The following is a 25,943-nucleotide window of genomic DNA, read 5'->3' on the forward strand; positions in this document are numbered from 1 at the left end:
TGCCTTGGGTTAGACCTGCCCTAAGTCTAGAAGATGCCTAATTACTGCATACTTTCTGCACAGCCCATGACATTGTGTACAGCAGCAAAATCTGAAGACAGAATAGTCCGGAAAGAGAAATTTTTAACGTTTTAGCCGATGGGCAAGGACATTTCAGCTCAAAGTCAGTCTGTGTGAGGCAATAATTTAGGCAAATGAAGTGCTGCCAAATAGAATCAAAATAGCTTACTTTATATTTCCCAAAAAGCGGATGTCGGCCTCCCAATACTAGCATGTCATCTTCTCGCTCCAGGATAAAACGGACTGGACAACCCGTTCTACAAAAATATACATGACATTAGAGTGAGTTGCTAGGAGACCAAAGAGCATATGCCATAGTGCAGGGATTCTCAGGTCTCTTGGGCACTTTTGGAATTGTACAAACTTGTTACAGGCATCCTCATACTGTAAAACGCCTCTTAAGGTAGACATGGTTAGTGGCAAAACTCACACTTACCAGCAGGCAAACAGGCCAGATTGCTTCCCACTTCACTTTCCATTGCTTTTTACCTGCTCAACATATTTCTCCCTCTTTTTTATTGGCAAACAGAGTACATGATTGGTGTCCTGTCCCACCCAAATCACACGCAGTACACCAGGGAAGCAATTGCAAACTTTACTGAGGAACTTGTGAGGTAAACGAGTAGGCAGCAAGGAAATGTGAGCGCAAAACACACACACACACCCACTACAAGATACAAGCCCCCAAAGTTCAGAGAGCTTGCCTTAAGGGGGTTCTGAGTCCAAAGCACAAGTAGTCAAGAGAATTCCAAGGGTTCCGATGCTGTAAAAGGTTTGTCAGCCAGTCCAGAGTCAAGACACGAGGTTTCCAGTCAAAAGTCAAGGCACAGAAAGTCTAGGTAAACAGACGGTTGCTCCCAACGACCGGTCTAGGCTTGTGGCTCCCTTTTTATAGGAGCAGACCCCAGTGGGGCTTAATTAGGAGGGCAGGGCTTCTTTCCCAGGCATAGCCTCGCCAATCTCCACTGTTCCTCTCTCCTCTCCACTCTCCTTGCTCTTGGGCTGGGCGGGGGTGGCAACTCAGTGTCCTCACCCTTGCTGAGCAGCGGCACCTGATCCCGCTGCTCGCTGGCCAGCCCCTAGTCCGGTGCCCCCATCGCTGCCTGCTCGCACTCCGAGGCTGCTCCAGGGCCCAGCTGCCCTTCCTCATCCTCAGACTCGGACTCCAAGCCCCCCATGAGAGTTGGTCCCAATTAGATTTCTATCCTGCCTTCATGCAAGAATTGAAAGTGGTATACATCATGTTCCTTCCTTCTATTTTATCCCACACATTTTCCTGGGAGGAAGATTTGGCTGAGAGAGGATTATTGGCCCCCTATCATCAGTGGGCTTCTGTGGCTAGGGGTAGACTAGAACCTGGGTGACCCCAGTGACAGTCCAACATCTTAGCCACTGTACCTCACTGGCTCTTATTTTCTAAAAATGCCCACAGGCATATGCAGGCCTAGGAATATTCTTAAAAATGTTATGCTTGAAGTTGGTGTTTTGGTTTATAGCATTCTGATTTCCCAATTAATACTTTTAACTAAAATGATAAACATAAAAACAGGTGAGGCATAGAAGTTGACAAAAGGCCCCAAATATTGTGTGTGGGCACACTGATGCTTGTGGGGGACACAGTGAGCCATTAAGTTTCAAAGTTTTATATACATTTTATATGTAAGTAGTATCCATATTATCACACTTTCTGATACACAGCAGCTCAACAGGCATCAAGAGTCACTCTCTGAGTGAGATGGGAGGTGACTAAATTTGAAATATAAATAAATAAATAATTTTCCACCTAAGTCCAAGGAAGGTGATGTGTGCAAGCTGGAGTACACCAACAAATACTGTATCAGATTATTAGGATCTTTAACTACATTTCATTGAAAACTTAATTGCAGCATTGGAAAAAGCTGGTGAAAGAAAGAGAAGTGCAGCAACCTAGTTCTTGTGGAAGCTACTTTATATTCAATACTGCTGTTAAGTGTGATGCAACTTACAAAAAACAGTTAACTTTTAAAGCAGCCACCTGTTTTCTTGCATAACATGAGAAGAATGAGGCTCAGAGGATAATCAGTGTAGGTAGAGTCTCTGGGCCTCTGTAGCTTTACACCCTAAATAAATGATTGATTTTCTTCATAATAAATTGATGTCCATAATTTTGGAAAACCAGAGAAAATAAACAAGAACCATTAGATATCTGAACTAGGTTTCAGCCATTTTGGATGGTTGCACTTTAGTTTAGTACTTACTTCTTTGCAGCCACTGCTGCTGCAGCTGCAAAAAATGGAGGTTTATTTATTTTCCCCCCAAAAGCTCCTCCAATTCGTTTTGTATAGCACATGATCTCATTGCTCTGAACATCTAACACGGAAGCCACGAATTCCTGTAAAAAGAAAAGCATTCCCAGGTTTTCCTACACAGGTCAAGCAGCATATCCCACTTAATTATTTACAGCATGTTCACTCTAGCTATGAACATATAATTCCAGCTCTATATATTTATGTGTTTAGGTATTCCATCCTCAGGATAGTAGATGTATACATTTTTTAAATTCCACTGTTATCGCCAGTTAAAGGTTCTTGAAATACTCCAGAGCTCTAAAACCTGTTTTGAAAAAGTGATTGTGGAATCATCATGAACACTGGAGCTTCCCCAGCCCTACCGTCATCATTTTGCAAAGCTCTTCTAGTTACTGCTTGCGTTGGTGAATATAAATGGAGAAAGCCTGCAGAGTGGGTGGGTTCCTGATCGATCCTACCACAAAGGATAAGGTCCTGTTCCAACAGTGGTTCACCACAAACTAAAAGGTAATCAGCAATATCATTTTGAAACTTAGATGGTTTAAGTAATAAAGAAGCAATATTGTGTTTTGATGGCCTTTATTGCCTATCTTGCTGTTTTCAATATGTGTTTAATTTTTGTAAATCACCTGGTTACAAGTACAGTATAAACAGAGACAATAAAATCAATTAATATTGATATTATTATTAATGTAGACAAAAGCTAATACAATTTCAGAACGTCTTTGGGTGAGTGGGTATGTGACTTGTCTTACCTCATAGTTACTGCTGAATCAATGGCAAAGCTTCAGGTTACCTCACCTGTACAAGTGCAGCATCCTGAGTGCTCACATATATATCCATGGTATTATCTTCTTTGTTTGGAATAACACGCACACTATTTGTTTCCAGGTAAAAATGTTCTTGACCCCCAATGTGGACTTCACCTATCAAAAACAATAGTGCCAGGCAGATGGTTAGTATATGATTATATTGCTAGCTTTACACTAGGTCCTAACTTTGCCTTCTCTGTCTGAGACTTTTGGATGCATTGGATTAACTCTCACAATTCCCTTGGTGGTACAGACTGGGAATTCTTGAAAGTTCAACAAATAATAGTCCCAAACAATAAAAACAGGATGATCAACAGCAGGGGAATATTGAGGCAGGGAAGATTTAATGCCATTATTTTTATTTTATTTATTTATTTTATCCCACCTTAATTATTTTTTATAAATAACTCAAGGCAGCAAACATACCTAACGCTCCTTCCTCCTCCTATTTTCCCCACAACAACCACCGTGAGAGGCGAGTTGGGCTGAGAGAAAGTGACTGGCCCAAGGTCACCCAGCCGGCTTTCAGGCCTAAGGCAGGACTAGAACTCTCAGGCTCCTGGTTTCTAGCCCAGCACCTATGTTTATCCTAGGTGCTGGGCTAGATATGGGTGCTAAACATAAAATAATGGGTGATAAGCATAGGTGCTGGGCACCTATGTTTATCCTAGGATAAACATTTCATCTTAGGCAATCCTTCGGATCCATAGGTGAAAAGTTCTCTTGTAGTGAGTTTAAGCAAAATGTCAATTGAATCTACACAATTGAAATATACTGCCATATCACTGGGACTTCATGGTTATCCAGTATTGATACTTCTTACCTTCAATAGTTTTGTCCACAGTCTGAAATGCTTTTTCCACATCTCCCCTTTCAAGTTTTTTGTCTTTTGACAAGAAGGATTTATGCTTAATTGCTTCCTGGAATAGAGGAGAAAATTTTGGGTTGAGTTCTAGAACATAGAAGATATTACAGAATTAATGTATCACATTCTGTCTCAGTACAATTGCATTAAATTTACTCCAGTTAAGAAGCTGTCTCACAGCAAATATGAATATAATAGACTTTTTCCAAGTCCATGAAATTCCTGAACCTCAAAGAACTGTCATGAAAAATAAACAAATAAAGCTATAAAAAAGAACTATGGCCAAACTTTTCTCAAACTATATTCTTTCATATTGGCCAATGGTGGGGACATTGCCTGTGACTGTAAGTAGCACTCAGCTCCTAATTCTTTGGATTTATACTTCTGTAATTTTTTAAATGAGGTTCTTACTCAAAAAGCATACCAAAACACATTTAAAACACATCTCTTACAATCAAATACAGTATTCAGACATGCATACAGTACTTTTTGATCAACAATGTGTATGTTGTCAGAAAATATGTATTTATAAACATACCTTTTTTGCATTTTTAAATTATAGAAACACAATAGAACCAACTTAGGAATTGCATATGTGAAAGTGAGACAGACTGGATATAGATGATCTTACTGTTTAACATTTTTTGGGTTGGAAAGAGGTCTTGTCTTTGAGCAACTGCTGATTAGAGATCAGAGATTTTCGACTTGGAAAAAATTTAAGGGAAGTGCTTGGGGAGATGCAGTTGGGATGTGGGAGAAGAGATAAAGCTTCCTTAGAACACATGATATAGATGGGAAACCTCCAGAGGATCCCTGTATCTGCTCTCAGCACATGAAAAATCTGTCACTAATTCATTAATTAATCATGATCTATTTTAAGTCCATGTTGGCTTTACTGGACAAGTTATAGACAACGAGTTAAAGCATTGTGGTATTCTTCCCTTCCTCATTTCTGTGCCCTTTTGCTAACAGTTTGGTTCTTTTATGCTTCAGACATTTCTCAGACAATGCATAGAGAGATTTGCCAGAGGAAATAATTAAAGGATTGGAATAGCTTTCCGTTAGAAAGGGGAAAGCCATGTGGAGTTTTTAGTTTAAAAAAAGAAGTTAATAGAGGAAGGAGTATGTCAGAATTCCATGGCATTTGTTTTCTGCTTTAATAATACTCTAATCCTGTGCAGCTGATTAGCAGTAGCTTAAGGACTGACATACAACCTGTGATTAATGTTGAAATTCACATAGCTGCAGGCTTGTGGAACTTTAAAATTGGATTGGACTTACTTATGGAGGTCTGCAAGTGGTTATTAATCACAGGATCTGAATTGGTGATGGTGGGGCAGGGTCAATAGATAGGGTGCCTTTATGCCTTATTTGGATCTTATTGTGTCACTGTTGGAACCAGGATACTGGATTAAATAATGGCTTTGATTGAAAAGGGTTTTTTTTTAAATTTAAACAGTTAAGGCGAAAGGTTACCAAATTGCACAAAGCTTCCCAAATGTTTACCTCAATTGTCAGAATCACTTCCAGATCTTGATAGTCAATCTTCACTTTTTTTGCTGCTTGTTTTGCACACTCAGAGGATGTTGCGACCACACCACATATAATATGCCCAATGAATATTACCTGCATGAAACCCAAACGGTAGAAGCTGCATGACTTTAGAGTACAGTACTGTAAAGACATGATCTGATTTACCTCTGTAAACTTGTTATAAGGTTATTTATCTTTTTTAAACAAAGTTCCAAGGAACTCAAGTATCTTGAAAATTATCTCTAGGACTCTGCTGCATGATGATTGGTGAAAGCAGAAAGTCTTTTTCACCCGTCTGCTTGTCTACCATTTATGAAGGTCACTTACAAATTACCAAAGGAGACAAATTTTAGTTTCAAAAGAGAAGGAAACTGGCAATGACTTAACCTAAAAAATTGCATATCTGAATTATACATATAGATGCAAACTAGAATTAGTTATAATTCTAAGAGAGAGCCAATCTAGATGAGAGCAGATTTTGGTCAGTCCCCTATATGCCTGCTCAGGAAATCCATTAGTGCAGTGAATGGCAACTTCCTTTTCATTGTTATTTTTGAACTGATGGTTCTTCAGCTAGAAATGCCTTCAAACAAAAGGCTTCCCTTAACAAAGTAAGACCATGCTGATCCATTTTCAATGGGCAGCTGCAAAGGATGATTTAGAAACCTTGGCTCTCCAAAGGTTGCAGAACTACAACACCTAGTAATGTCAACCAATATGGCAAATGATAATGGTATTCTCTGTTCGTGAGAATCAACATATAACTACAGAAATCAATCAATCAATCAATCAATCAATCAATCAATCAATCAATCAATCAAATAAATAAATAAATAAATAAATAAATAAATAAATAATCAATGGTATCAAAAGCCACTGAGAGGTCTGGCAAGACCTGGGCAAGAAGTGGGTAGTCTCATGTCCACTGTCCCAGTCTTTCCACAGGTCATCCACAAGAGGGATCTAGCAATGAGTTCTTGGTACTGTGCCCAGGCCTGAAACCTGACCAAGGAGCTCTTCTGAATCAGCAAACAGGAAGGAGTCTCTCAGATGCAATCCTGCCCAGGGCCACACTCATTACACATCATTGCACAATGTTGCACAGATTTCCAGGGTTGCAGTGGATATTTTACTGACAGCCTCTTGCATTGCTTTCACTTTGGGGCTAGGTAGACACAGGACTGCAACTGCATTACACCAACATGAACTACTGTAGCAGTGGCTGACAAAACAGCACAACATCAGCTTGCCTGATAATATCTGTGAGCCTACTGTAAAATTAAGATAGAATAATAATGGGACTTCCAGTGGGGACATGGCAGACTGAGCAGCTGTGCCCACGGGCTTGGGCGGAACTGACAATGCGGCAATATTTTTCGGGCTCAGGCAGGTTTTCCTGAAGCCCAGGAGTGTTCCCTGGATAAAGGAAAACAACTAGAATCACCCCATCTGTCCTCCGGACAGCTGCTTGCAGCCAGAAGATCGCAAACAGAGTTTCATGTTCAACTGGTAAGAGCTAGCTGGGAGGTGGGGACTTCATCATTTTCCAAGCCACGCTGTAGCCTTAAAGGGACACTAAGACCAGCCACCCCATTTCTAAATCACTATATATATGTGTGTGTGTGTGTGTGTGTGTGTGTGTGGTGATATATGTATATGTATATGGTGATATATGTATATGTATATGTATATAGCATGTGTACTGCGTATCCTAAGGGAGGCTTTCTACAGTGAGGAGAAGCTGGCTCTCTTGGAGCTTATCATTATTTTTGGGATTACTTTTTTTTTTAAATTAAGTTTTGGAATTAGTTTTCCTCCCAAATATAAAGGAGGATTGAGAGAAAACAGTTGTCTTCCTGTTATTATTTTTATATTACATTTGAAGATATTAGCATTTTCCTACATGTTGAATTCTTCAGCAAAGGATCGTGTAATGGTTGCCTAATCCCAAATACTCAGTCTCACAAGCTCGGGCTTAAAGATAACTGATTTATTAAAGGAATAGTATGCAAATACAGAGAAAGCTGAGAATGAGCAAAAGCGCGCCAAATACAAACTTAAGAGCCTTGCGTTCAAACCAGTCCCGCCCCGAATGCATGACATCCAGCATGACAACCAGCACCCCCTCCCAGGTGCAAGCAACCGTTACACGCGCCTGGGAAAGTAACCTTGAACAGGCTTGCAAACCCAAACATACATTCCAGTGTTGGGAAACAAAGAGGAGGGCAGGAATGGAAAAACACCCAGCATGAAGTAACGTGAATACAGTAAGCAGAAAAGGTTTGACATGTGAACCGTTACGATGTATACAGATCATTGAAACGTGGAACATGACATATTGCCCACCCCCAGAAAATTGCTAAGGGGCCGGCTTGGTAGGGTAGGCAGAATGAAAACGATTCACAAGGATAGGTGAACGAACATCAGTGGCAGCCACCCATTCGGGGTGAGGGAAGTGTTTCCAGCGAATAAGGTATTGCAAAATAGAGCGCTGGCGACGGGAATCGAGGATGTCTGCCACTTTGAAGTGTTGCTGGTTATCAATCAGGATTGGAGGAGGTGGGACTGGTTGGGGGTGCCAGCGGTCGGACGGCAAATACGGCTTGAGTAAACTGCAATGGAAAACAGGATGTAAACGTTTAAGGTTGTGCGGTAAATCAAGTTTAAATGTAACAGGGTTAATTTGCGCAACAATGGGAAACGGCCCCACAAATTTAGGACCCAGTTTTTTGGAGGGTTGCGGGGACTTAAGGAATTTTGTGGATAAATAGACTTTGTCCCCGACAGCAAAGGTAGGTTCTGGGGAGCGCTTGGCATCGGCATGTCTTTTGTAGGTGGTTTGGGCGTGGGCTAGAGCTTGTTGAATATTGTGCCAGGAGTCTTTGAGAGTGTCAGCCCAGTCTGTGAGGGACGTCGGAAGTGGTTGTGAGTGCGGGAGCTCGGGTATTGGGACGAACTCACGGCCAAAGACAGTCTTAAAGGGAACTTGTCCAGTAGTTTGATGAACGGCGTTGTTGTAGGCAACTTCTGCAAAGGGGAGTAAGTCAACCCAGTTGTCTTGTTGATAATTGACAAATGCTCGAAGGTATTGTTCTAGAGTAGAGTTAACGGCTTCAGTAGATCCATCTGTTTGTGGATGCCAAGCAGTTGAAAGGGCTTGTTTGGTACCAAGGAGTTTCAAAAATGCCCGCCAAAAGTGTGACGTAAATTGCGTGCCTCTGTCACTCACCAAACAGGAGGGTATTCCGTGGAGCCGGTACACATGAAGGAGGAACAGACATGCGAGCTGCTGAGCGGTAGGAATGGAGGCACATGGTATGAAATGGGCTTGTTTAGAAAAGAAATCTTTGACCACCCAAATGACGGTTTTTCATTGGCTGGGAGGCAGGTCAACAATAAAGTCCATAGATATGTCCTGCCATGGGACAGATGGGGTGGCAATGGGTTGTAAAAGTCCTTGTGGTTTGCCAGTCTTGCGTTTTGTCATGGCACAGACAGGGCAAGTAGTGACATATGTTTTAAGGTCTTTTAGCAACGATGGCCACCAGAATTGGCGTCTGAGCAAGTGAAGGGTTTTGAGGTATCCAAAATGTCCAGCCAATTTGTCATCGTGGCACCTTTGGAGGATCGTTTTTCGTAAGGCGGCAGGAACGTAAAGACGATCGTTCCGCCAGGCAAAATTGTCTGCAAAAGTTACAGTGTTTTGGTTTGCTTGCAACCAAGTATCAGTTTCGAGGTGGGAAAGAAACTGTTGTTTCAAATCTGAGGGAATTGGCAAGCGCGTTGGAGTGGAGGGAGGTGGAGCGGAAGGGGGCTGAAGCTGTTGCACTCGCGCTTGGCTGCGCGTCACCACTGCCAAACCCAATTGTTTTTCTGTCCAGACTGTACCTTGTATTGATGGCCCCGGGCCAGCATCTTGTGGTCTCCGGGAGAGGGCATCAGCTAGAAAGTTTTTCTTGCCGGGTATGAATTTAAGGGTGAAATTGAAGCGACTGAAGAATTCAGCCCAGCGCAGTTGTTTGGGGCTGAGTTTGCGGCTGGTGCTTAATGCTTCCAAATTCTTATGGTCCGTCCAGACCTCAAAAGGGTTGGACGCCCCTTCTAATAAGTGTCTCCAGGTTTCCAAAGCTGTTTTTACAGCAAAAGCCTCCTTTTCCCAAACGTGCCAGCGTCTCTCTGTTTCCGTAAATTTACGGGAGAGATAGGCACAGGGCTTTAAGGTGTTAGAGTTATCAGATTGGAGCAGTAAAGCCCCCACGGAGAAATCAGAGGCATCCACTTGCACTATGAAAGGCTTAGTGGTGTCAGGGTGCTGTAGAATTGGTTCTGTTGTGAAAATTTGCTTGAGCGAGTCAAAAGCCTGTTGGCAAGCAGGAGTCCATTTAAGGAGCGCTCCCGGATTTTTGGAACAGCGCGTATCGCCTTGCGCCTTGGTTTTCAGCAGTTCAGTGAGGGGGAGGGCAATTTCTGCAAAATTTTGGGCGAATGCCCTGTAAAAATTTGCGAATCCTAAGAAACTTTGTAATTGCCTTCTGGTGCGGGGAGGTTCCCATGCTACAATGGCTTCCACTTTTGCAGGGTCCATTGCAATACCATTAGCAGAAATTCGGTATCCCAAGTAGTCTATTTGTGATTGATGGAAAGCACATTTGGATAATTTGGCATATAATTCAGCATTCCTTAACTTAGTAAGCACTTGACGCAGCAAGTGAACATGTTGAGACATTGTTTCAGTATAAATCAATACATCATCCAAATATACCAATACCCCCTTAAATAGGTGGTCATGCAAGACCTCATTGATAAGTTGCATAAAAACCCCAGGGGCACCAGAGAGACCAAAAGGCAAAACTTTGTATTGGAAGGCACCCAGAGGACAGTTAAAAGCCGTTTTCCACTCGTCCCCTTCCCTTATGCGAATGCGAAAGTAGGCTTCCCTTAAATCCAATTTTGAGAATATTTTGCCTTTGGACAGATGTGATAACATGTCTTTGATTATGGGCAAAGGATATTTATTTGATATTGAGACCGCATTGAGCCCGCGGAAATCTGTACATAACCTTAAGGAACCATCCTTCTTTGGTCTAAATAGAACAGGTGCCCCCACCGGGGAGTTTGCCGGCTCAATGAAACCTCTAGCAAGGTTTTTGTCAATGAATTCCCTCAGCGTAGCTAGCTCTTTCTGAGACATAGGGTAGATTTTTGGCGGAGGTAATTTCACATTAGGGAGGAAGTCAATGGCACAGTCTGTCTTTCGGTGAGGTGGCAATGTATCTGCCTCCTTCTCCCCGAATACCTCAGCTAGATCCTGATATTGGCTGGGTAGTCCCTCGAGAGGTTGGAGTGTTTGTACAGTGGTATGCGCTACCCCTCCACCCTCCATGTTGTCTAGAAGATCCTTTTCGGGTACTTTATAAAATCCATCCGCAAAGGTGACAGTTCTATGTAGCCAGTTGATGAAAGGATTTTGTTGTACGAACCAGGGCATACCTAAAATGACCAGAGGGCCCCCCACTGGAGCTACAACAAATGGTAACTTTTCCCTATGGGAACCCATTTGTAAGGCAACAAGTCCTGTGGAATGAGTGACTGCTTTTCCCCCCGCCATAGTTCCATCCAATTGGGTGAAGATCATAGGTCTTGGCAAAGGGAACGTGGGCAGTTCCAGGGCCGCTACGACATCAGGGTGCATAAGGGAACGGGAGCAGCCCGAGTCGAGCATGGCCCAGACTTCCACAGTTTTGGTTTTTGAGCCTATTTTAACTTTTACAGTCAGTGTAGGGAAATTCCCACTCACCGAATCGTGGTCACGCCCGGTTTCTTCCACCTGCCCAACGGCGCCCTTTAGGGCAGGTGGTAGCCTTTTCCCGCCGGCTGTTCGAATTGTAATTCCTCTTCCTCTTCCCCGAATGGTAGTTCTGGTGGGTCTAGCTCCGCGATGGCAGCTTTCATTTTCCGTGGCGGGGCAGACGGCTTCACTGAAGGTTTCGCCTGTCGTTCCTCTGGACGACGTCTGGGGCACGAAGTGGCGCGATGCCCTTCTTTTCCACATCTCAGGCATTGACCTTTGGAAAACCGTCGTTCCTTTTCCTCTTCCCAGGTTTTTGGTTTGGGGCGGCTGGCAAGTCCAGTCATCCGCGCTCCTCTGGCCATTCGGGATTGTCTAAGTTCTTTAGTATGGGCATAGGTCTGCAGGGCGTTTTCCACGCTGCCCACCAACTGAATCCATCCGTATAATGTTTTAGGGTCATCTCGTCCCAGCGCCCAACGGAGGATTTCTGGTTCTAGCCTTGCTTGAACATCTCAATTAAAGTTGGCTCGGACCAATCTTCCACCTTCCCTGATAAGGCTTTAAATTCAAGCGCATAGTTTGCCACGGAGAGGGACCCTTGATAGAGTTTTCTCAGGGCGTTTTTTGCTGTCTCTTGGGCTAAAGGGTCTTCGAAGTGTTGTTTAAGTGCCCACAGAAAGTCATCGAAGTCCTCTAACTCGGTTGCCTCGGTTTGGCACAGTTGCACATACCAATCAGCTGCCCTCCCTCTCAGTTTGTTGGCAATAAAATTGATTTTGCCATGTTCCGAACGAAAGCTTCACCCCCAATCCTCCATGTAATGCTTAGCATTAGTAATAAAGAAGGAGAGTGTAGTGGGATCCCCATCAAACTTCACCCCAAACGGTGGGAAGTTTCTTACCGGCTCGGCTGGCTGTGGCGGCTCCGTAAACGTCAATGTACGCTGAGCCCCCAGGGGTGGCCGATCTCTGGGCAGTCTTGGCTCTCGTCCCCCCCCCTGGCGGGACGCTCGAGTCCTGCTCCTTCCCCTGGGGGGTAGGGTGCTGTGTCTTGGGTAAGCCAGCTGTGACGGCTCTTCCTCCCAATCCTCCTGAGTTGGCTCTGCACCCCTGGGGAGATCCTTTAGGATTGTCACTATCAGATTCATTTTGTCCTCGATTGCTTTTATACGAGCAGGAGTGACCGGCTCTTCCACCGGTTGGTTGGTTACCACCACCCTCGGTGACAAGGGGATTTCGGGCTCCCAGGATAGTTGTGGGGACCCCCTCCCCGGTGCCCTTTCCACTACGGATTTGTGTTCACTCCTGAGGCTCTCCTGCATAGATAGCAGCAACTCCTCTAATTGAACTTCCCGCATTTCTCGACGTGCTGCTCTTTGCGCTCTCGAAGTTAGAGCGGGCCGGGTCCTTGTCAAATCCTGCTCTTCCTCGCTCCCTTCACTCACGCGAAGCTGTTGGTCGGTCATCGCTAGCGCTCCCTCTTATCCAACGTTTGGATGGGGCTAGCGGAAGATGATTGAAATGATTCTCAGCTTTATGTAATGGTTGCCTAATCCCAAATACTCAGTCTCACAAGCTCGGGCTTAAAGATAACTGATTTATTAAAGGAATAGTGTCATGAGTAAGGATGGCGAGCAGGGGGCTCTCACCCAGACTGTCAAGCGCATGCGTAGCACTGAGGAACTGTTCAGCCATTCAAAGAGACACAGATCGGGACCGCCTTAACCTTTGGGGTTTATATGGCTGGGTTTTCCCACGCTTTCTCAGTTTGTTAGGATTCTTGTTAAGTACTACTAATAAATATTAGAGACCAAGTCCTCGCCTCAGTGTGTTTCCTGGTAATCAGGACAAATAGTATGCAAATACAGAGAAAGCTGAGAATGAGCAAAAGCGCGCCAAATACAAACTTAAGAGCCTTGCGTTCAAACCAGTCCCACCCCGAATGCATGACATCCAGCATGACAACCAGCACCCCCTCCCAGGTGCAAGCAACCGTTACACGCGCCTGGGAAAGTAACCTTGAACAGGCTTGCAAACCCAAACATACATTCCAGTGTTGGGAAACAAAGAGGAGGGCAGGAATGGAAAAACACCCAGCATGAAGTAACGTGAATACAGTAAGCAGAAAAGGTTTGACATGTGAACCATTACGATGTATACAGATCATTGAAACGTGGAACATGACAGATCGTTACCTTGTCGTGGTGCTAGAGCTTGAGCACCTCAATGATGCCATGAGCTAAACCGTGAAGGGCCACCCAAGACGGGAAGGTCATGACAGAGAGGTCAGACTAAATGCGATCCCTGGGGAAGGTAATGGCAACCCACCCCAGTATTCTTGCCGTGAAAACTAAATGGATCAGTACAACCAGAGATATGTCGGTATACCATCGGAAGATGAGACCCCCAGGTCGGAAGATGGTCAAAATGCTACTGGGGAGGAACAGAGGATGAGTTCAACTAGCCCCAGACGTGATGACGCAGCTAGCTCAAAGCCAAAAGGATGGCCAGCAGCCGAGGGTGCTGGTGGTTAACGGCGAATCCGATGTTCTGAGGATCAACACACCATTGGAACCTGGAATGTAAGATCTATGAGCCAGGGCAAATTGGATGTGGTTATTGGTGAGATGTCAAGATTAAAGATAGACATTCTGGGCGTCAGTGAACTGAAATGGACTGGAATGGGCCACTTCACATCAAATGACCACCAGATCTACTACTGTGGACAAGAGGACCACAGAAGAAATGGAGTAGCCTTCATAATTAATAGTAAAGTGGCTAAAGCAGTGCTTGGATACAACCCAAAAACCGACAGAATGATCTCAATTCAAATTCAGGGCAAGCCATCTAACATCACAGTGATCCAAATATACGCCCCAACCACAAATGCTGAAGAAGCTGAAGTAGAGCAGTTCTATGAGGATCTGCAGCACCTACTGGACAACACGCCTAAAAGAGATGTTATTTTCATCACAGGAGACTGGAATGCTAAGGTGGGCAGTCAAATGACACCTGGAATTACAGGTAAGTATGGCCTGGGAGAACAAAATGAAGCAGGACATAGGCTGATAGAATTTTGCCAAGACAATTCACTCTGCATAACAAACACTCTCTTCCAACAACCGAAGAGACGGCTTTATACATGGACTTCACCAGATGGACAACACCAAAATCAGATTGACTACATCCTTTGCAGCCAAAGGTGGCGGACATCTGTACAGTCGGTAAAAACAAGGCCTGGAGCTGACTGTAGTTCCGATCACGAACTTCTTCTTGCACAATTTAGGATCAGACTAAAGAGATTAGGGAAGACCCACAGATCAGCGAGATATGAGCTCACTAATATTCCTAAGGAATATGCAGTGGAGGTGAAGAATAGATTTAAGGGACTGGACTTAGTAGATAGGGTCCTGGAAGAACTCTGGACAGAAGTTGGCAGCATTGTTCAGGAGGCGGCAACAAAATACATCCCAAAGAAAGAGAAAACCAAGAAGGCAAAATGGCTGTCTGCTGAGACACTAGAAGTAGCCCAAGAAAGAAGGAAAGCAAAAGGCAACAGTGATAGGGGGAGATATGCCCAATTAAATGCAAAATTCCAGAGGTTAGCCAGAAGAGATAAGGAATTATTTTTAAACAAGCAATGCGCGGAAGTGGAAGAAGACAATAGAATAGGAAGGACGAGAGACCTCTTCCGGAAAATTAGAAACATTGGAGGTAAATTCCAGGCAAAAATGCGTATGATCAAAAACAAAGATGGCAAGGACCTAACAGAAGAAGAAGAGATCAAGAAAAGGTGGCAAGAATATACAGAAGACCTGTATAGGAAGGATAACAATATCGGGGATAGCTTTGACGGTGTGGTCAGTGAGCTAGAGCCAGACATCCTGAATAGTGAGGTTGAGTGGGCCTTAAGAAGCATTGCTAATAACAAGGCAGCAGAAGACGACGGCATCCCAGCTGAACTGTTCAAAATCTTGCAAGATGATGCTGTCAAGGTAATGCATGCTATATGCCAGCAAATTTGGAAAACACAAGAATGGCCATCAGATTGGAAAAAATCAACTTATATCCCCATACCAAAAAAGGGAAACACTAAAGAATGTTCAAACTATCGAACAGTGGCACTCATTTCGCATGCCAGTAAGGTAATGCTCAAGATCCTTCAAGGTAGACTTCAGCAGTTCATGGAGCGAGAATTGCCAGATGTACAAGCTGGGTTTAGAAAAGGCAGAGGAACTAGGGATCAAATTGCCAATATCTGCTGGATAATGGAAAAAGCCAGGGAGTTTCAGAAAAACATCTATTTCTGTTTTATTGACTATTCTAAAGCCTTTGACTGTGTGGACCATAACAAATTGTGGCAAGGTCTGTATGCCTCCTGAAGAATCTGTATAACGACCAAGTAGCAACAGTAAGAACAGACCACGGAACAACGGACTGGTTTAAGATTGGGAAAGGAGTACGGCAGGGCTGTATACTCTCACCCTACCTATTCAACTTGTATGCAGAACACATCATGCGACAAGCTGGCCTTGAGGAATCCAAGGCTGGAGTTAAAATCTCTGGAAGAAACATTAACAATCTCAGATATGCAGATGATACCACTTTGATGGCTGAAAGTGAAGAGGAACTGAGGAGCCTTATGATGAAGGTGAAAGAAGAAAGTGCAAAAGCTGGTTTGCAGCTAAACCTCAAAAAAACCAAGATTATGGCAACCAGCTTGATTGATAACTGGCAAATAGAGGGAGAAAATGTAGAAGCAGTGAAAGACTTTGTATTCCTAGGTGCAAAGATTACTGCAGATGCTGACTGCAGTCAGGAAATCAGAAGACGCTTAATCCTTGGGAGAAGAGCAATGACCAATCTCAATAAAATAGTTAAGAGCAGAGACATCACACTGACAACAAAGGTCCGCATAGTTAAAGCAATGGTGTTCCCTGTAGTAACATATGGCTGCGAGAGCTGGACCATAAGGAAGGCTGAGCGAAGGAAGATCGATGCTTTTGAACTGTGGTGTTGGAGGAAAATTCTGAGAGTGCCTTGGACTGCAAGAAGATCAAACCAGTCCATCCTCCAGGAAATAAAGCCAGACTGCTCACTTGAGGGAATGATATTAAAGGCCAAACTGAAATACTTTGGCCACATAATGAGAAGACAGGACACCCTGGAGAAGATGCTGATGCTAGGGAGAGTGGAAGGCAAAAGGAAGAGGGGCCGACCAAGGGCAAGATGGATGGATGATATTCTAGAGGTGACAGACTCATCCCTGGGGGAGCTGGGGGTGTTGACGACCGACAGGAAGCTCTGGCGTGGGCTGGTCCATGAAGTCACGAAGAGTCGGAAGCAACTAAACGAATAAACAACAACACCATGTTGAATTGGCTGATTTGAACCTTCAGCTTTCTGTTTCTACTTTCCCTTGGGAACTGTCTGCTTATCTCACTCTCGCTTGTGTAAATACACTCCGGAACTTTTCCTTATCTTCAACTTTCGCTGGTTAAGCTCATAGGGGGCGCCATAATCTACAGTGTGAGACATGTATGATCGATTTCAAACAGATTTTTTCTGACTCCTACCAAGCCTTTATATAAGACATCCAGGACATTGTGGAAAATATGAGGTCTAAAATATGTAATCTGGTTGGGGATGTAGTGGATGAAACTGAGGAACTCAATAGTGATAGAAATGTTTCTTTTAAGAGTGAGATTGGAATTTCTATTGAGATGCTGGATGAAGATTAGATAGTGGAGTTGGAGAAATTTAAGGGAGGGAGGGATCCGCAAGCAATAAGTGAAACTGAAATGCCATGAAAAAGAAGGGGTCATTATGTATGGGAGGTTTTCTGAAGAGAAGTTGGAATTTTTGAGCAGGGCAGTTGGGCTGTTTGATTCTTTCAAGAGAAAAGCTCTGTGCATATTGTGGGGATATGTAAATGCTCTGGTTTACTTTGAAGTGGGATAAAGGTTTAAGAATATTTATCTGGATTGCTTTTAGGGTTTGGCTGATGTTATTTGTTTTTAAGGATTTGGATTAAGATTATTTATTTATTCATGTATTTTATTTTCTATCCTGCCTTTATTATTTTTATAAATAACTCAAGGTGGTGAACATACCAAATACTCCTTCCTCCTCCTATTTTCCCCACAACAGCAACCCTGTGAGGTGAGTTGAGCTGAGAGAGAGTGACTGGCCCAAAGTCACCCAGCCAGCTTTCATGCCTAAGGTGGAACTAGAACTCATGGTCTCATGGTTTCTAGCCTGTTGCCTTAACTACTAGGCCAAGCTGGTATAAAAATGTTCATTTGGATGGTTTTAAGGATTTGATTTAAGGTTACTTTTAATTGTTTTTCTTTTTTGGGTTTATTAAGATTAAAGGTAAAGGTAAAGGTTTCCCTTGACATTAGGTCCAGTCGTGTCTGACTCTAGGGGGCGGTGCTCATCTCCGTTTCAAAGCCAAAGAGCCAGCGTTTGTCCATAGACACTTCCATGGTCAAGTGGCTGGCATGACTAAACAGAAAAAAATGCTGCATTATTAAGTATAATGGGAGACAATTTATGTGCTTTTAGTTTGATTTTTATTATAGTAGACAGAAATGTATAGAATAGTGGTAGGAAGGGAATAATTAAATAAGTGTTATCTTTTGTGGGGGGAAGTTGTTTAGGAGGTTTATATGATTTTTTTTTAATTTTAATATAAGGGGAGGGAGTAATCGTACTTAGTGATATTTATAATATGCTAAAGTGGAATTATTTTTAGAAATAATGTGATTTTGGTTTAATATAAATTGATTATGGAAAATTGTTGTATGTCCTTGCTGTTAAAAGTTGGAAGTCACATCTTTTTGTAATGTTGAAAAAAAAATTTCTCTTGTGTTTTCACCCCTTTTTAGTTCTTTTTTCTTTTTTGTAGTTTTTTTGTTTTTTGTAGCTTTTATCTTTGTCTTGAAACTTAATAACATGTATTTAAAAATATTATAATAATGGGCATCCTTGTTCCCTCATGTTATATTATCAGTGTGAACCTGTAAGATCGGAGAACCCAGCAGCAATAGCTAATTGCGACTGGGTACTCTAACCTTACAAATCAAGGGGAATGAAAGAGAGAAGAGAAATAATGGAGGGACGAGGGATGAGAAGAGAGCAGCTAGCAACAACCCCACTCACAACTGAAAGACTGCGAAGCCACCATCACACAAGCTGTAAACGCAGAGGAAGGGGTGGGACAAAGAAAAGGCGGGATGCTTAAGGAGGGAGGCAGGAGGAAGTGGAGCCAGTTGTGGCTTTGACAGCCTGAGAGAAAGACCTAATAAAGAACTTTGTATATCCATCGTGGCTTGTGCTGTGAGTTTCTAAAATTAGGCCTTAAAATCATAACTCTCACAGAACCTAGTCCAGATATTGAAAATCATTTTGAGTATTTAAATGTTGTCAAAAACTAAGTTGTTTGTTCTTTAGATAGCATCTAAGTTATGTCTGTCCATCTCTGAACTGACCCTGCTGATAGAACAGATTTTTCTCTCCCCTTCCCCATAAATCTTGTGCACCCCTAGTCTTCTTATGAAGTGTTGTGTGGAAACCTTTGACTGTTACATCAAAGAGTTCCTATAGTGGGAAGTGCTCAAATCAATAGTTATTTCCCCTTGTTTGATGTGTTAGTTTGTTCCACCAAAGTCAATAACTTCCATTATTCTAAAAGTGATTGGGCAAGTAGGATAATTGTAAATCTACATCTTGGGCAAAGAAACACTAGAATAAGAAGAAACTCCTATACCAACTAATCTTGGCATTAGTGGAGCATAAAGCTCCACTGTTACATAGAAATAAAATGTCAAAACCAAGAATTACCTCATCTTCAGCAAACACTTCCTCTCTGCCATCACCATTTTTCCCTGGAATATCGCTAGCTGTTACTACATCAATCACACCTGGTTCTTTCATGGCTTCTGATACATCAATGGCTCTGGAAAAAAAGAAGCAATATGTCCCACTTAGCTCAGTCCAAGGAAGTGATTAGAAGAATTCTCAAATGTACATACTTATTTTATGACCTAAAGCAAAACATCAATGACAAAAATACATACTTTTCTTTAGCTATGATTCCAGGTGATTTAAGACTAAACTAGACAATCTACAAATTGTCTTCCTGCTCCAGTTTCTGATTCGACTTAATTAACTATAAGTAAACAGTTGCCTAATTCAGACCGAGTCTGTTGTTCAAAGGGAAGAAGTAATCAAAATACCACACCCATGCAACAAAGATATAGTTTGAAAAAAAAACAGTTGGAGGAGAACATACATTCCTCTCTTCCTATGTGTGCTAGTCCTGATCCATCTCATGTGGTTACTGTTATATAAAGTCAAAAACTAGAACAGGATATATTGTTTAATTAGCCCTAAATTAAACTAATGTCCACTTAGAAGAAGCCCAATATCTACACTGAAACTGTTAAAACTTTCTGAATCATTTTATCAACTACCCAAATTTTGAGAAAATTCCAAGCTTCCTTCCAACAGGAATGCACTTCTAACCCAAAAGAGGTGCTTCCTAGGGCTGTGCTCTGCTTGGGAATTGACTACCCTGAGGTGCTTTGGAGAGCATGGGGCATGAATGAAGTACAACGTATCGTCCCCAGAGCCTACCTTCATGCTTCCGTTCACCTTTGCAGGCACTGGAAAAGCAAAACAGCTTTCAAGATCCAGCACCTGCAAAGTACTTTTGGAGAATGAATTTGGAGCAGCCTTGTGCTTCCCTTCCTCAAAAGGAACAGGCTGTATTCCAAAATGTAACCCGACACATGATGTCACTGTGACTTTTTGTGGTTCAGCATTTAGTCCCCCAAAAGACAAAGACACAAACAACAAGAAAACCCTATGATTTGGAGTCAGCTATAGTCTATAGTCAATTTTGTGTGTGTATTTAATTAACAAAAAAATTAAACCAAAAGTGAAATGTAATTGTATCTGTATACAATTTTTTTTACTTAATGAAAGGTTGAATACTGATGTTGCAATATAATAGCTTGACCAAACTTTTAAAATAACTAGGTAGGCTGGGCTCACTTCAAGCTCTGTCCCCTCAACCAATATAGAGGAGAATTGATACTATTGGGAATCAGGTGACAAACATGGCATATTGAAGCAAAAGAACCAACAGAATATTGTTGAAATAGTAACAGATGATGGTGAGAGATTTATGGGCCCTGAATCTGTCAATAAACACTTCTTTCAATTTTATATGTCATTATATAAACTTGATGAAAAGGTTGTTCAATATGATAATTTTTGAGGCAGATTAACATTCAGCCATTACCACTAATATTTTGAAAGTGCCCTTGTCACTTCAAGAGTCATTAGAGACAATTCAATTGATGAAAAATGATTAATTAGGGTATCTTTTTTTACTTTTTTGAACTTATTTTTCAATCTGATATATCAATAGAACAATGTAAAGATGCGGCTTTTGTAATGTCTATAGAATATATTAAGTATCTAGGACTTTATATCCAAAAAAATATTTCTAACTACATGAAAACATATATGTTAAAAGTTCTGGAGAAGCTTGCCTTGAATATTAAGAAATGAACTTAAAATCCTTAAGCGGGTGGGGTAAAATTAAAGATATTAAAATGAGTATCAGCTCACAACTGACTTATGTTTTAAGACAGATTCCAAGATTAATCCCAAATAAATATTTTCTTAGATAGATACGTTATTGAGGAGATTTATATGGGAAAACAGGCCATTAAAGATTTCTAAACTGATGGAGTCAATAACTGAAACTAAACCCACATCATATTTGTATCAAAATTAAAAAAAAAACATTTTGAAGTTGACATTATTGACATTTACAATTTAAGGACTAAAAAACTGGAATATCCAATAATGGAGCATCAACTGTTGCATGTTTTAAAGAATGTTAAATTAGTTTAATTGGATTTAAGGTTAAAATTGATCCATGAAAATATTTGATTTTGAGTTTATTGAATGCCCCAAAGAATGTATTGAAAAGGATAAATGTCAGATTTTCTTTGTTGGTGATGTAAAAAACTTGAGGGATCACTGATTCATATCATATCATTCATATCATTTCTTCTTATGAGTCATTGGCATCTTTCTGGGACAATATTTTAATGTATAGATTTATTAGGATTTTTTTTTAATGTTAAAGATGTTAAACTTATGTTAAATCATGTCCCAAAACTTTGGAATCTGCCTTTGAGAAATTAAGGTTTTAACAGGCATGGCGTATTGTTAGTTATTTTGAGAATTTCAAAAAGTAGCATTATTTCCAATATTTAAGGACTGGATTCCGGAAAGAGGGCCAGGCTATTTGCATGACTGCCTGTCTCCAATTGTTTCTGCTTGCCCCACCAGATCTGGTAAGGAGGGAATGTTCCTGGTCCCCATTACTAGGCAATTTCAACTTCTCAGACACAGGATTCATATCTTCTCTGTTGCAGAGAAGAACAGCATCCTTCTGGAGATTCAGATGACCTCCACTCCTTTAGTCTTTTGTGAGGCACTTAAAACCTGGCTGTTCTCCCAGGCATCTGGGCCAAGATGTTAATTAGTTCTGTTAGTTGATTGGTTGGCTGATGTATTGTTACTTTGGCAAATAAGGAATGCTTGTTTTGAACTCTGGACTTTGGTTATATGGATTACTGTTGCATTACTATTATTTACTGTTATTTACCATTGGCTTTTTAACCTTTGTACATGGCCTGTTGTTGCAGTGGGCGGCCATATAAATTGGCTAAATAAATAAAATATGTAGTCCATCTGTTTCAAAAAAGGTACTTTTATCTGTTTTATATACAGTATATATGTGTGTGTGTTTGCCTTTGAGTCAGTCATGACTCCTGATGACTGCTTGAACTAGTCCCTGCAATCTTCTTGGCAATATTTTTGGAAGTGGTTTGCCATTGCCTTCTTCCTAGATCTGAGAGAGAGCAACTGGCCTAAAGTCACCCAGCTGGATTTGTGTCAAAGGCAGAACTCAGAATCTCCAACCTGCTCCTTTAACCACTACACCAAACTGGCTCTCACACTTCTATGTACAAATAAAAATGACTCAATGTGTTTGGCATAGATTTTATCATATATTTTACTTTATAGTGTTCTTTTTCTTTTAAAATGAGGAACTTCTATACTGCTGAATATACTTCAAATATGCAATATGTTTAGAGATTTTGTAACATTTCTTTTCCTTTTTTTCTATGTTTAATTTCTTATCGTTTCTTATTATTCTGTATGTATTTTTTTTCTTTTTTCTTTTTCTTTTTGTGTATCTTTTTTGTAAAACTAATTATGAAATAAAATAAATAAACATTGGAAGGAAAGAAAAGAGAAGGAAACCCATAAAGATTAAGAATGGACTTCTTGTGAGATGGATATGTGAACAAGAAGATCCAGTGCCTGCAAATTGTATTCTGCTCTTATTTTAAAGAATTGGGTCCTGAGCATCCCTTTTTTCATTTACTTTTCATTTATCACCACTTCTTCACTCTTGGCCCTGACCACAGCTGAATGCAAAAAATTCAACATAGAATGTCAAAACAGATTTAAAGTGAGTTCTGAACCTGTGGAAATATGGCCCCTGGCACACATTTTTCATGCCTCTTCTTTCATGTTACTTACAGAATTTTGGCATGGGCTCGTGTGCTGGTTACCACTGCCATGTAGAGCTCTCTATCTGCTGGTTCCATGTCATCAACATAGACAGCTTCACCAGTGGCATGCTTAATTCCAGACTCGTTCTTGATGGGACGTCCCACAGGGTCACAAGGAGGCTGTTGAGGATCTACATCCTGTCACATAGTAGAAAGTATTGAAACAATTGGGAAATGACATTCATAAATTCCTTTCCATCTTTTTCCCTGAGAAAAAGGTTAAATTTCTGCTTGTTTCAGAGTTCCTCATCTTTGTGAACCAGCAAACACATCTAAACTAGTGAGAACATAATGGCACTCTCACAAAATGGTTACTATAGAGAACATGGCCACTCACAAAACCCCCTTATAACAGAAGAGCACTGGGCTATAGGCTCACCACATTTTTTTTTCTAAGAATGCCTCTGGGATCTATGTGGGGCTGAGAAGCATTGCTGTAAATGCAGGTTATGACCAGAACTGCACTTTGTTTTGCAGTATACTTATATCCCATTCATTTTTAAAATTGAATTTTTTAAAAAATAGAACTAAGTAAGGCAGATAACTTGATGGGCATCGATGTGTGTTTGCAGGAGCACTGTCACCTTCAAGCACCTCATTGCGCACCTACATCGTATATCGTCTGACTATTATGTACATAACTTGGAGAATGTTCCTGGTAACAACAGAAAGTTCAGATTCCTAGTGCAAAATAAAATGCCCTCACCCTCAAGAATTAGGTGTGTGATTATTACTAATGGCAACTAAAGCCAGGTCACAAATGTCCTCTTCCCATATTTGCAGAATAATTTCTATTATCTGATGAGATATTTGTAGACCATTTAGAAAAATTTATCATTTTTATCTACACATAACTTCCTTTAAAATTGACCTCACTGACCTGGTATATCTGTCTGCCCTGTGGTGGTGTATCGCAGAACTCGCCTAAAGCACTCACATATTCTTTCGGTAAGTCAGGATACTTGGATGGAAACTGTAGGAAGTTAGGAACTCATTTAATATATTATACCAACATTTCAAAAATGATTTTGCTAGGGAACAGTCCAGGGTCAAAAGAGCATTGCTATATTCCATTGCAACATTAACAGTTTAGCATTATAAGAATGAGCTTAGTCTATTTATTCTGGGTTCACACAGTCCTCTTTTATTTGCAGTGTAGCAACAAGAAGAACATTGGAAGTGTCCACTTACATTTTAGATTCACCAATTTTAGCATTAAGCAAGTCTAAACCCTAAACCGGAATGAGTTGTTACAACCTCATGTCATAAAGTATGATGTAAAATTAGCTTGTATCCAAAGTTAAAATTAACCACATTCTGCCTGCAATCAGACAATAGTGCAAAATCAGAAAAGCTTCCAAATGTATTACAGCAGAATATCATGACTTTAAACTAGTGGCACTTAAGACTCTGGGAAACTGCATTGGCTAAAAAAATTAATGCAACCTAAAAGAATCCATCAATCACAGATCAGGTTTATTCCAATCTAGTTCCATTCAATTAATCGTGTTAGCAAAATACTTCCTAACAGATTATGTTTTACGTAGATGTGTTTTGGAGTAGAAAACTGGAGTCGAAGGACAGATGAACACGCTTGTGAGAATCTAGGCTTATTCTCATAAAGTAAAGTACAATAAGGTCATACATGTATGCTAACCTGATCTCAACATACTGTATGTACAAGCATGGTGAGTAATTACTATCAGAAAGCATAGCATTCACTGAAACGTAGGTCTAAATTACCCAGTTGTCTTTGGTGTAAGCTTCCTAGGATTACCATATCTGGGCTGTTCAAATTTAGATGACTAGATGGCAGCAGAGTGACAGTTTTCTGTATCACCATAGTAGTCCTAAACTTTTCTGTGTAAATTTTCACTGATGAAGTGAAATGTTTATTGGTAACATTTCTATCCTTAGCCATTATGGCTATTTACATCATCACCTGTATTCCATCCAATATATACCATTGAGATTGCTTTCCTACTATATAGAAAAGGCTGTTTTATCAAATTATTGATACATTTTGATGTTTGATAAACACTGATTATTTTATGAAGAAGAAGCTAATCTGATCACCTGCCATCACAGGCAGGGCCATCTGGTTTTAATATTACAACAAGAAAGTCTGGTGGAAAAGATGGCAATCCTAGCACACACCTATTACTGAGCTTGCTCACAATGGGAAATAAGTAACTTCCATGACCTGGACCTGACAGCAGTCAGTCCCAGGCTACCAGCTCACACAGTTCTTGATGTCAGTGATCTACACAGAGCAACTTTCCCAACCAGATGGCTTTGGAAAAACAAGGTGAAGGTTTGGGTATGCAGAAGGTCTATTATTTACCATGTCTTTTAAGTCTTGTAGTACTCCCAGATAGAATCGGAAAAAGAAACTGATAAGCAGAGTTCGTCTGTATTCTACTTTTCCACCTGGTGCTGAGGGAGAGAGTGTGATTTCTTCAAGAATTAGCTTGCAAGCTTCATCCAGCATCTGCTCATTCCAATTTCTGGAGGAAAAAAGTCATATAGCCAAGCATGCTTAGATGAGCAAAGTAGAGGAAAAATTTGGGTGAGCAGTGATAAGCCATTCCAAATACATGCACTGGAACATCACTGCTTACAGCATAGGTTGGCAGCTGTAGTGGTACTATTGCATATTACAATGACAAATTCAAGATTTACACAAGAAACCTTTCAAGAATCCAGGGCTTATTCTGTACTTTTATTTAGGGATAATTATTAGCATACATAAAGTTAGTAATATGACATTGTCCTTCTATGGAAATGTCTAGTTAGTATGTCAGTGAAGGGATAAAAATGGATTTCTGGTGTATTAACAGTGGAGATTTCAAGCAAATGACTTCTTGAGCATGTATGTGTATATATATTTTCTCAGTAGAACTAGGATGAAGACCAAGTATATGTT

At 41.1% G+C, this 25,943-nt stretch overlaps 2 protein-coding genes across 4 annotated transcripts in view; one reads left to right on the forward strand and one right to left on the reverse strand.

Annotated features, from left to right (window-relative positions):
• CLK1 (CDC like kinase 1) overlaps positions 1-25,943 on the forward strand; it is a 280,468-nt gene that overhangs the window by 63,941 nt on the left and 190,584 nt on the right. The gene's annotated exons all lie outside the window — the stretch shown is intronic.
• Positions 1-25,943, reverse strand: part of AOX1 (aldehyde oxidase 1) — a 76,924-nt gene that overhangs the window by 25,691 nt on the left and 25,290 nt on the right. For 2 of the 3 annotated variants that reach the window (XM_063291857.1, XM_063291848.1), the window contains exons 16-24: positions 25,362-25,524; positions 23,898-23,990; positions 22,986-23,155; positions 19,194-19,308; positions 5,532-5,651; positions 3,984-4,080; positions 3,150-3,274; positions 2,298-2,431; positions 230-317 (exon numbers count right to left, since the gene is read on the reverse strand). In XM_063291857.1, the coding sequence (XP_063147927.1) occupies positions 230-317; positions 2,298-2,431; positions 3,150-3,274; positions 3,984-4,080; positions 5,532-5,651; positions 19,194-19,308; positions 22,986-23,155; positions 23,898-23,990; positions 25,362-25,524 (1,105 nt within the window). Of the gene's footprint in view, positions 1-229; positions 318-2,297; positions 2,432-3,149; positions 3,275-3,983; positions 4,081-5,531; positions 5,652-19,193; positions 19,309-22,985; positions 23,156-23,897; positions 23,993-25,354; positions 25,525-25,943 lie in introns of all 3 variants that reach the window. The other variant, XM_063291864.1, reaches the window with a different exon arrangement.

Source organism: Candoia aspera, chromosome 1 (assembly GCF_035149785.1).
Source record: "Candoia aspera isolate rCanAsp1 chromosome 1, rCanAsp1.hap2, whole genome shotgun sequence".
In the NCBI taxonomy this organism is placed as follows: domain Eukaryota; kingdom Metazoa; phylum Chordata; class Lepidosauria; order Squamata; family Boidae; genus Candoia; species Candoia aspera.